Here is a 12,125-nt window from a genome sequence, read left to right as displayed (position 1 = left end):
CAAAACTCGCTCAAAGGGAGACGATTTGTGTCGGTAAGTCTGGCTGATGCTGAAATAGACTGACCACAGCCAAACATTTCTGTCTTATTCTTCCAGTTATTGCATGGAGTTGTAACACCCTCGTTGTTTGGAAAACTGTTTGTATGAGTTTTGCCTTCTTGCACTGTTTAAATGAACATTTGAGGTTTTCGCAATCAGACCCTATAAGCTTGCCTCGGTCGCGCAAGCTAGTTACGTGTCCGTGACAGGGGAGGGTGAGAAACTGGATACGTGTCATGATCTCGAGCTGCTCCTATTTAGAAACTACTGGTATTGGCTGTCGCTTCATTATATTGTAAGAGACTGCCCAAATTTCAAGACAATTGTTGTGCATAAATGTATTATACAGATGTGTGCTCGCTAAAGAACAACTGACCGACATTAAATTTAACCACTGTCGATTAGCCAATGAAAAAGCCATATGATAAGGAGTGTTATTTATTATCATTAACACATACGAGAGGAAAGCTACCGGTTTACTGTCAGACCCCTTGGTTGTGTAAAAGATCTGACAAACATGGGGCCTCTTCTAAAACAGTACATTAAAGGTTTACAGTATCCGAAAATTACACATTTACGCTGTTGAAAATGCATGGTAAGCCTATTGTAAATTATCAAGAAACAGCCTTGTTTTATGTTATGAAGTCAATATGTTTGATGTACATTTTGTTTGTAGAAGCGTATCATGGCAGACAGCATACTGAGTAAAGCGGCCACCATGGAGATACCCATCAACAGTAACGGGGACGCAGGAGCCCTCACAGAAGATGACAGCCTTGAACAAGTGTGTAACTCTAATTTTTGTTTATCATGAATGACATTCTTCACATGACAGTGCACAAATGTTTAGTAACCACAAACTTCATATATATTTATGATCTACGTGTGTGAGGCCTGAGAAAGGTTTGGTTATATGTAGAGGATGAAAATGACTGTGTTAATACGGAGTGTCACAGTGTGACAGTCACGTGTGATGTTTCCCTGAGCATTCTACCAATGACCTTTAAGAAAGGAGAGAATCTTTAGTTGTCCATCCCAAAGCTGGTGATAGTATGACTCTGAATGTAAGAGTATGATGCTTTGTTTTCACTTATTTTCTAAGTCTCACTCAGCTCCAGGCTGCATAGCCAAAAGACCCTATTTAGGTACTGTAATTCTTCTTCATTTTTGAACACTGAAGTATTTTTCATCCTTCTTCTCAGAACGATGTTGAGGCCTTTGTGGTGAGAGCATGCTGGTTTTCAATAGGTCTGTGTTATGAGGATGGCAGATGTTTAGCAGCAGTTTAATATTGTGGCAGAAAATGTGAAACAGGAACAGATTAAGGGACTGGGATTTCACTCTCCTGATTTTCATTCGCTCTCTTCATAATCTTGTACCCAAACTCATTATAAAGCATTATTTCATACTGAAAGGTACTGAACTTTACTTCCCTCCAAACTAACTACAAACCAGATCCATCAGCTATAGACATGTTAGACCTGCTTTATGAGTTTTAGTGATTATTAAATTTGTCTGTTTTTGCCAGATCATACATGATGTCATCTGTTGTGTATAGGGTTTCATAAAACGACCTCAGTGTGAGTGATACCATATGTTTGTACAGTTTAGTTCACAGGTACTCTAAGTTTGAAACATAATAGCTTAGTTAAATCTGAGTGATTTCAATAGGCTTTCTCTATGTCATGCAGTCACAGTCAAGAATGTTGGTTAGCATGTTAGTTTGTCTCTGTCCTTTCCCTTTCTAATCTGTGCTCTGTTTTCACTGTGTTAGTCTGTCTCAGATATTTGTTCTGTTCTCTCTGTTACTCTGTACCTGATCTGTGTTCTGTTCTCTGTGTTAGTCTGTGTCAGATCTGTATTTTGTCCTCTGTGTTAGTCTGTGTCTGTGCTCTGTTTTCACTGTGTTAGTGCTGGGCGGTATGACCAAAAATATGTATCACGGTATTTCTTAAGATTTCGGGGTTTTTAACGGTATTGTTTTTTTTTTTCTTTGCATGAAAGGGCCTTGATATAGATTTGTATTGGCTTATTCTACTGTCTAAAGCATTTTAATTTCATCATGTGTAGTGGACGCTATGGACATAATTCATTCATCTGTTTTACTGCACGTTCCACACACACAGTTATATTGTGTGCCTTCCTTAGTTAGATAGTCATGAGCCCTTTAAGAAATAGCATTTTCTAGGTTACTATAGCTGCATTTGTTATTGTTTGAGCAGTGCCATTTTCGAGCTCAGTTTTGTTTGTGCTGAAATAAAGGACGTGCGGCCGTGTATTCAAAGAGAAATTGTCCATCTCTGTTTTCCTGACTTGAGACTCACCTGTTGAAAACTTTTGAACTTTCTGACACTGAGAGAGCCAGCCGGCTCTTCTCTCTACAAGGCCTCGGTGACAGCAAGCCGTCTAAACTCATATACAGAATGCTGGATCTCCTGGGAGAACACAAGCCCAACATCCTCTTCATCCGACTGATTCTTCAACAGTTACCTTCTTAGGTAAGGGCTGCTTTGGCCAGCAGCACCATCACTGACTGCCGTGCTCTGGCTGAGGAGGCTGATAAATTTTTCCTGGCTGGTCAACAGCACTGCGCAGCTGCGCTTTTTCCTTCTCAAGCCTTTTCACCACTGCCTGGACACACAACAGTCGCTGCTGCTCAACGGCGGCAGGACCCGGCCTGTGTTTTTATCACTCAAAGCCCAGCGGTGCCGATCTCCATGCAGTTTCAGTGTGGCAGTAAACACTGGGGCTGGCACTCAGTAGTGGCCATGAGCGTCAGCTGAACTGGCAGGCTGCTGTTCATCCAGGACAACACGTGGCCTTCGATGATGCTGGCACCACACTCCTGTGTGACATCTCTGCAGGTCAGCCCCGGCCCGTCATTCCAGCTGGATGGAGGTCGTGTATTTTTGACACTGTCCATGGCCTGGGCAGGAAGACATCCCAAAGACTGGCAGCAGCCAAGTTCGTCTGGCACAGGCTCAAAAAAGAGGTGATGGCCCCTGCCACTCTCCCACGGTTTCACTTACCTCCTCACCATGGTGCACAGGACCACTCAATGGCCAGAAGTCATGCCACTGTCGATGACGATGTCCACCAAGGTAGCCTGGATGTTCATCTGGACCTGGATTGCTCAGTTCAGCACACCATCTGACTTCTCCTCTGACCAGGGCTCACAGTTTACATCCGGGCTCTAGAACGCAGTCCCAGAGAGCCTGGGGATGCAGCTCCACTGCACCACCGCATACCACCCGCAGGCCAACGGGTTGTGCGAGTGGTTTCATCGATCTATGAAGGCTGCTCTTCGGGCCACCCTCAAGGACAGCAGTTGGGTTGACAAGCTCCCGTGGGTCATGCTGAGCCTCATGACCACCCCTAAGGAGGACCTCCAGTCCTCATCCGCTGAACTAGTTTATGGCTAGCCGCTGTGGGTCCCAGGGGATTTCATTTCCAACACCATGACTCCCTGGTCTGTAACCCATCAATGGACCATGCTCCTGGATAACGCCACAGTTTTTTCTCACCAGTTGCCACTTCTTAACACAGCCTCCCACAGTCTCACGTCCCTGCAAGTCTGCTGTTGGCAGAATACATTTTCATCTGCCACGACACCTGCTGTGGATCTCCGCAACCTCCCTACAATGGCCTGTTCCTTGTCCTGGAGACCGGGGACGAGTTCTTTGTGGTTGACGTCAGCATCAAACTGGAGTACATTTCCGTGGGCCGCCTCAAACTGGCCCACCTGGACTTGGACTGACCTGTTGGACTGGTCCAGCCCCCTTCTACCCTGATCCCACCCCCCAACAAGGCCCCTAAGACTCCTCCTGCGGGCGCCCTGGCCCCCGCTCCTGTTCGGCGGAACGGTTATGGCCAGGCCATCCACCCCCCTACACGTTGACTTTTTCTAATAACTGCAACGGAGTAAAAACAGAACTTAAAGATAAATAGATATGCCAACAACTGTAACACTGCTTCCAGTGTGCCAGTGGTAAAGATAAATTTTGGTTAATGGTCCTCTGTTTATACTAGATTAGTTAATACTATTAATATTAATATCACTTAGCTGTAACCACAACCTTATTTTGGAACCTGAACCCAGTAAAATTACGGTTATCCTGAAAATCTCTGTTTATAGCTCAGCACTCTGAACACTGAACCTAGAAATTATTCAGAATAACTCTTCATCAGCCATACATATGGTAAATAACAGCATTGAAGTAGCAGGTACAGTAATACTCTTCGAATTCAATACTTCTAGCCAACTAAGTTCCTGACTCACCACATTAAGTAACTTGGAAATAATTTATCACATACTTAAAGAGTAGGAATGTGAGCGTACATGTTTATTACAACGATCATATTCAAACGGTACAGAATGAATCTAATGTTGAATAAATTGCGATTCAGGTGGAATTAAGGCACATCCACTATACACACACACACATACAACAGCATCTAAACTACTCACTAGAAAACAAACAATTAACGGTATACAAGAACAATACCCTCGCTACCTAAAGTATGTATGAATGAACAACTACGCGAGTGTGAGGCATTACTCATGAAGAGGTACACCACGCTTAACCCAAAGAACTATCTGAGTGATGTTCTAGTGGAGTTACTTATACATGAAAGGATAGTGAGGGAAGGAGAGGAAAAGGGAAGAAGAAGAGCAGGCCCAGCCACGTTCAGGTATGGGAGACCGGTTTCTGAGGTTGGCAGTAGGAGACCGTGAGCGAGACTTCGTGTTAGTGACAGGAAAGTCTTTTAGCATCGCAGATCTTCTGTAGTGGTGAGCCTAGGCCAGTTCTTCACAGAGACGAGCAGGACAGAACGAACGGACTTTCGGCTGATACAGCCGGAGCTCAAATGAAGCTAAACCAAATTGTAGTGCATCAGAACCCAAAGCTGAACTGTAAGATAGCAGGAGGTTTGACATTTTATCTGATTTGCAGATGGGGGTGGGGGGTGGGGGTGCGCAGCTATCCTTTTGGGGGTGTCTCTGCCTGAAAGGAGGAGACATTCCTTGGAACTTGGAAAGTATTTCTTTGAGCTCTGTTGAAATAATTTTACATAACTTGTTCCTATTAAAGTATAGTACATTACATTAGCTTACTCGTATCTGCGTTTTATGCTTCCAAATATGGTTTATTTATCATTAAGAGCAGCACAGTTTCACCAATGGCCAGATAATTTGCCACTCGTTACTCGGCTCCTGTTTATTCTTAAGTCTTACTGTGCTTCATGTCTATAGAAATGGTTATGGTTAGTTTAATTTTCCTTTTGTTCTACCTAGTTTGTGCTCGAGTGGAGCAATGCAGATGGGGCCTATGGCATGGTCTGAGTTCCATTCTCACTTCCCAGAGGTAATCTTGTCTCCCTTGCAGTTAAATGTTATCAACTTTTAACCAAATGGTACAGGGGTTGCTGCGCTAAAACATTGTGTTTGGTGTCTGTTCGGTGTCAAAGCGAGTGGTTTCTCTTTTGGTGTGCATTGGTCCTGAACGCATGGAGGCCTGGGCCATAAAAGAGAGAACTAGGATCAAAGGGGATGGGGTCAGAGAGGCTGAGTGAGAGTGAGAGAAAGAGATAAGGAAGGGTGAAAAAGAAGGAGAGAACTGTAACTTTAATTACTAAGGAACACTAACGGTTAACAAATGTCCTCTTCTCTCTAAAAGCTGCAGAGTGTCTGCCCAACATAAGATAGTTCTATAAACACTATTAACTGAACTACAAACCAACAAAAACAAATATCCCCAACTGACAAAATTAGCAAGGGCATACTTGTGTGTCCCCGCAGCGTCTATGCCGTCACAGAGGGTGTTTTCCACGGCAGGACTTACAAACAGACTGTGGTCCTGTCTTCAACTCGACCATATGTACATGCTCATTTTTCTAAATAAATGGAAAAGGCTGCAGGCCTGAACAGTTGCTCAGATTAGCCTTCATGAAGACAGATTCCTTAGAAATGAACATTCATGTCATCATTGCCATCACTTAGGTATGTTCAGAATTTAGTCATGTTCAAAATCACTATCTATATCATTGTGGCTTAGGTGAGGTCAGCTGTCACTATATGAGAAATACAGAAATAAGTCTATCATTTTCCTTTATTGCGGGCAATCTTCAAAGAATGGTCGAACAGTTCCCAGTGAATATCGAGTAGTATATTTGCTTGAAATGCCCATCCCTATAATTAATTGCTGTGTTCTAAAGTTATAATCGTTAGTAAGAAGGGTACACACAGTTAATAAGGGTCCCCTCTTAATACACTCTTCACAGCGCTCCATAGCACTTCTATCAGCGAACAGTGTTATGTATTTTGTTGCCTTGTGAAGTGTTACAGCTGTTGTTTCAGCTATGCTACGGTGTGGCGGTATATGAAAAATCATACCGTACGGAACATTAAAACCGGTATACCAAATGAACCGGTTTACCACCCAGCACTAGTCTGTGTCTCATCTGTGTTTTGTTCTCTGTGTTAGTCAGTCTGTCTGGTCTGTGTTTTGTTCTCTGTCTGTGTCTGATCTGTGTTCTGTTTTCACTGTATTAGTCTTTGTCTGATCTGTGTCATGTTCTGTGTGTTAGTCTGTGTCTGATCTGTGTTCTGTTTTCACTGTGTTAGTCTGTGTCTGATCTGTGTTTCATTCTCTGTGTTCGTCTGTGTCTGATCTGTGCTCTGTTCTCTGTGTTAGTCTACTTTTAGTGTGTGAGATGGGTCTCTGATGGGTCTAAGTGAGTTGGTATGTGTCTGTTGTTTACCTGTGTGTAATGTAGTGAACAAAACGGCTGCATGAGCGCCAGTCACAGAGAATTCACTGAACGTGTATTTTGGACATAGGGCAGCTGTGGTCTAAAGGTTAGAGAACTGGGCTCGTGACTGGAGGATTGCCGGTCTGATTCCCAGGACCAAAATCCATGGCTGTGTGCCCTTGAGCAAGGCACTTAACCCCAATGCTCCCCGGGCGCAAGGCATGCTGCCCACTGCTCTTGCATCTGGTGTGTGTGTTCACTACTGGTGTGTTGGATGGGTTAAATGCAGAGGACAAATTCACTGCTCACTGTTCACAGTGTGTGTGTGCAACCACAGACATTTACATTTACATTTATGTGTATTGTTCTCATACAGGACTTGCAGCAGGTCATGGTGTCGGGACCCAACCTAAATGAGACCAGTATTGTATCCGGAGGGTACGGAGCTGCTGCCGAGGGGATCATACCCACCAGCTCCATTAAAGGTGCCCTGCCCATTTTATCTTTCACTTATCTCTGCCTTCACACAGTGTCAGGCCCTTGGATTAGGAAAAATTCAGTGCTCTTTTGACTATTTCCTGACGGTTGTGTGAGGGGAAGTTTGTGTGACAGGTGACGGAGCAGCTTAGTAAATGAGTATAGTGAGTTAAAGATTAGTGCTGGCGCACTGTCGCATCTCCCTCTGATTGTGTGTGTTTGTGTGTGTGTGTCTGTGTTAATGACAAACTCAGTGTTTATCTCATTGTTAGGACGCTCACACAGTCCTTAGATTTGGAGATGGTGGATGGTACTCTGCACTGTGCTGACATTTGTCCCTTAATTTCTGGTGTTGTTTGTTTTTTAAATGCACTGAATTCTCAAAACAAACAAACATAAAACCCAGGGTATGTTCATGAAAATACATTAAACAGTATCATCTCACGCAGTCAGTCACATGCAGGGAATTTCTTTCAGGACTGAGACCTGCTGTCTTGAGGATAAGCTGTCTCACAGCAGTTTCTCTGCTCTTGTCTGTCTGCTGAATACCTGCCCCTGATATTATTTTACTTTTGTGTTGGTTTTAATGATTAAATTTCTGTTAAAATAAAGTAATTGTCATAACCTATGGATGGAAAGATTAGCAGACCTCTTTGGTTGTGATTCTGTTCACTAAATGTCTGGCTTTGATGTAAACTGCATTGCGTCAGATTAGTGACAGAGTTTATAGACAGTGTTCATATTTCCAATGCACATTGTAAGGGTCTGTATGAGTGTGTATTGATTGAGGCATAAATTAAATTCTCGTAAAAAAAAAAACAAAACAAATTGTTGTCTTTGGTGTGTACTGAAAGAGAAGGAGCATAGAACAAGACATGTTCCTCTCATTTCTTGTCACATCTTACTTTCATGTCCAACTCGTCTCATGAACAGCCAGGATATTACTTAGCTACTTCATCTGTTTGGATTTTAACAGAACAGTTATGTACAACAATTTAGAGCCTGGCTGTTTTAAGGCACATTTGAAAATATTTTGAGAATTTGGGCTATTTGAATCCAGGCCTGTGCTCATTTTTTTCAGGCTTTTTTTCCTAAATGTTTTTTGACAAATCTCTCCTCAGGACCAGCTATTCACTTAAACCCAGTGTATCTGGAGCGGAGACGGGGCAGTACGCACAAACCAGGTGCCTGTGCACACATGCACTGACCCACAGAGAGCTTGTCTCAGCTCTTTAGTGTCACTCTCAGCCTCTTCTGTCACAGAGCCTCTGAATCAGTAGGCGCTTTCGGACCGGACGAACTTTTTCATAGTTCTTAGATCTGTTGGAGGAAGTACCCCCCTTTTTGTGTCCACACTGCAGGAACTGAGGACAATCATAGTTCTTAGAATGCCGCTTTGAGGGACTTTTTTTTAGCTCCTACTTCAGAGTAGGTACTCTCCCAGCACAAGAGGAATCATGAATAATAAAAGTGTGATTGGTGCAGACGTCTATGTTGATTGCAACTGCCATTTTTAAAAATCTATGTAAAACGTTAGCTATGCAAACAACAGCTCTTTATGACGGAGCATTAGGGCCACATTGAGGGGAAATTTTTTTTTAGACAATTTCGAGAATAAGGTTGTAAATTACATGAATCACGTTACAATTTAATGAGAATAAAGTCGTGATTTTACAAGAAAAAAAGTCAGAATATTACGAGAATCAGGTCGTAATTTTATGAGGAAAAAGTCACAATATTAGGAGAATGAAGTCGTAATTTTAGGCTATGTATTGTTTTAGAGGGGAAATATCAGAAGACCTGCCTGCCTCCATGGTGCTGATGTGCCAAAAGATTGAGTATTTCATTATTTGTGAAACCTAAAGTATAACTTCACAAGAGGCTCTACATTCCTCATTTAACACAGGCGGCAGGCTGCTCTTCTGATATTTCCCCTGTAAAATAACATGTAGTCTAATATTAACGACTTTATTCTCGTAATATTATGACTTTTTTTCTCAATTACGACTTTATTCCTGTAATATTATGGCTTTACTCTCGAAATCTCAGATTTTGAGTGAAGTCCAGGCTTTATTGAGGAATATGCGAGGAAATACAACGCAATTTTCATGTGTCTAGGCAAAATATAAAAATCTTCGCTAGCATTTCCTCTCAACTTGCCACATTAGGCATCGCTATACCAACAGCTGGCCCGGCTTATGTCACTTCAGTGTCCCTACTGGCGGTGCGCATGCAATAAGAAAAAAAGCCCTTGAAGGTTTGTAGTTCCCAGGGGAGCTCCCCAGTGGTTAGTTCCTCTCAATGAGTCCCTAGATCTGTTTGGTCCAAAAGTGGCTAGTGCTTCAAACAGACCGTTGATGAAGTTAAAGTTGTCACAGGAGGTCTTTGGCTTTTTTCTACAGAATGCACTGAAAAGACGCATGCTGTGTGATGATGTGGAAAAATTAACAACACTAACTTTAAAAGAGCACGGCATTTTTTTGTGTGGAGATGTTTCTTTGAATGGTGCAATAATATGGCTTATGTCTGATATATGAAGAAACATAGAGAATAGGCAGCTTAGCAATGAATTTTGTAAATGTTAAAAAGCATGTTCATGTTAAGTTGATAATCACTTTTTTTCAGCTCAGATCTTTCTTATCATCTTTCTTATCATTTCTCTCCTCTCTATTCATACTTGTCTCACAGCACAGCACTCTTCATTCATTTTCATCCTTTGTTCTTTTCCCCACTCCCTGCATGAAAAGATGTTCATTTTCACTCTGTGTTAACTTGTTAACAATGTAAAAATTTCTGTACAAATGATACCGTGTATGATAATTCAATTTTACATTCTTTTACATATTAACGTCCTCTTCTAATGACGTCTGGTTGTCTGCATGAGTCATGTCCATACTGTTTAAAATCAAAGCTGAAATGATCAAAGAATCAGTTCTGTCAAGATTAATTTGAACCATCATGCCATCTTCACCTCTCCATCTTTCTCATAACTGTTCCAGTCATCCGCTCAAAATGCACAGTTGTCCCTGCCAGCCAGTCAGCATCCAGCTGGGTAGCCAAACAACCAGCACATTATCCAGGTATTACCTTGTCTTTGTACCACCCCCACCCCACTGTATTTCCCCTCTCTCCCTCATTTCCCATCTCCACATCTCACTGTCATTCTCCTATGTTACACCTCAGACTGTCTGGAGTATTAGGCCAGTGATTTTCCACTGGTAATTCACAGATAGAGGCCAGGTTGGGTTTGGTAATGCACACCTGCTAACAAGGCAGTAGTAATTTGTACTATATTCCAGGATGGTTTTTAAGATGTCTGTACCATAGCTTTGGTCGTAGTTTACATAAAGAATCCTCAACTGTCAGGGCTGTCTAACTGAAAAAAAATATTTATTGGAAAAGTTGAGTAAGCTACACTTTACATGACAAACATAAGTAGATTATGCTGTAAGAGAATTGTCTGTGTTTTAAGAGAATGGACTGTGCTGTAAGAAAATAGCCTGTGCTGTGAGAGAAAAGACTGTGCTATGACAGAACTGTGCTATGACAGAATGGACTGTGCTGTATGAGAATGGGCTGTGCTGTAAGAGAATGGACTGTACTGTAGGGCTGGGTGATTAATGAAATTTTATTTTCAGCGATGATTTTGGATTCCAACAAACAAGATAATAGAGATAAAACAATTATTGTGCCACATTATTTATTTAAATGTATATATCAGGGTTTCCGTTAGCCAGTAACTACCCGTTTTTGCCAGGTAAAATTTATTTAAAGAAAAACAAAAGATGATAAATTAAAAACTTTCCGGTCAAAATGTCCAGTAATATATATATATATATATATATATATATATATATATATAATTAAGATGGCGCTGCAAAGTCATCTGGAGGAGGAGAGAGTGACAAGGCTTATGCACATTGAAAGCTGCAAAGACACTTTGGACAAGTTTGATTTCAAGTCGGCAGCAGAGGACTTTGCCACAATGAAAAAAAGGAGAAAATAAAATGTTAACTGATAAACTATAGGCTACATTTGATGCCATGTAGACCAATCCTTTTTGTAACTGTAACAGGGGTGTGTCTCTATCTCCTATCTCCACCTCCGTTAATGTAGTTTCTGTAATCTGCGTTTTGTTCGATGGTCTGCTTGACTTTGTCAGGGTAATGATCACACTGATGATTCCAGTTGTTGTCCAGTTTTATTCAAAAAGAGATACCGTCTGCACAAGTTAACACGGAACGAAAAAAAAGTTTGACATACAGCCCTCACATGCACACCCACAGGACATCAGCAACCTCTCCTCAGTTCAACAATCACAGACTGACAATTAACTACATAATAATGAATGAACACAACATACGTGCACAAATTAACACAAAACGAAAAAAAAAAAAACTTGACATGCAGCCCTCACACGCACACCCACAGGACATCAGCATCCTGATAGCACAAGAAAGCATACAGGAAACCTCCTAGCACCGTATGAAACACGTGTCTAACAGTAATTGTGTAAAATATGAAACTACAGTATTTGTATTTGAATAATAAAATGTTTGTATGTTCACTAACTTTAAATACACAAGTATGGCTGCACTGTGTAACATTTGAATGCTCACTCATGCTTGGTACAAATCGGGCAGCAATAAGTAGTGTTTCCAGTTACGTAGTTATGCGCATGTCCAGACTGGATTGTACGGACAATTCAGGGTACGGACGGGGTACTTACAGGTGTAAATGCAGTCTCACAGATTACATGACACGCCCATTTTACTACACAACACACGTAACCCACAGCCCTAACCATAACAATAGTGGGCGTGTCATGTAGTAGGTGTGTGGTGTAGTATTGCAGG

The 12,125-nt window shown here is 41.9% G+C and overlaps 1 protein-coding gene across 2 annotated transcripts in view; it reads left to right on the top strand.

Annotated features, from left to right (window-relative positions):
• The first annotated feature begins 724 nt into the window (after positions 1–724).
• The window catches only part of arfip2a (ADP-ribosylation factor interacting protein 2a), a 37,243-nt gene continuing 25,842 nt past the window's right edge, over positions 725–12,125 (top strand). The window contains exons 1-4 of one of the 2 annotated variants that reach the window (XM_030777713.1): positions 725–823; positions 7,169–7,277; positions 8,391–8,453; positions 10,269–10,349. In XM_030777713.1, coding sequence (XP_030633573.1) covers positions 725–823; positions 7,169–7,277; positions 8,391–8,453; positions 10,269–10,349 — 352 coding nt within the window. The remainder of the gene's footprint in view (positions 824–7,168; positions 7,278–8,390; positions 8,454–10,268; positions 10,350–12,125) is intronic. The other variant, XM_030777714.1, reaches the window with a different exon arrangement.

This window comes from Chanos chanos, chromosome 6, assembly GCF_902362185.1.
Source record: "Chanos chanos chromosome 6, fChaCha1.1, whole genome shotgun sequence".
Taxonomy (NCBI): domain Eukaryota; kingdom Metazoa; phylum Chordata; class Actinopteri; order Gonorynchiformes; family Chanidae; genus Chanos; species Chanos chanos.
This window is presented reverse-complemented; position numbering and strand designations above follow the sequence as displayed.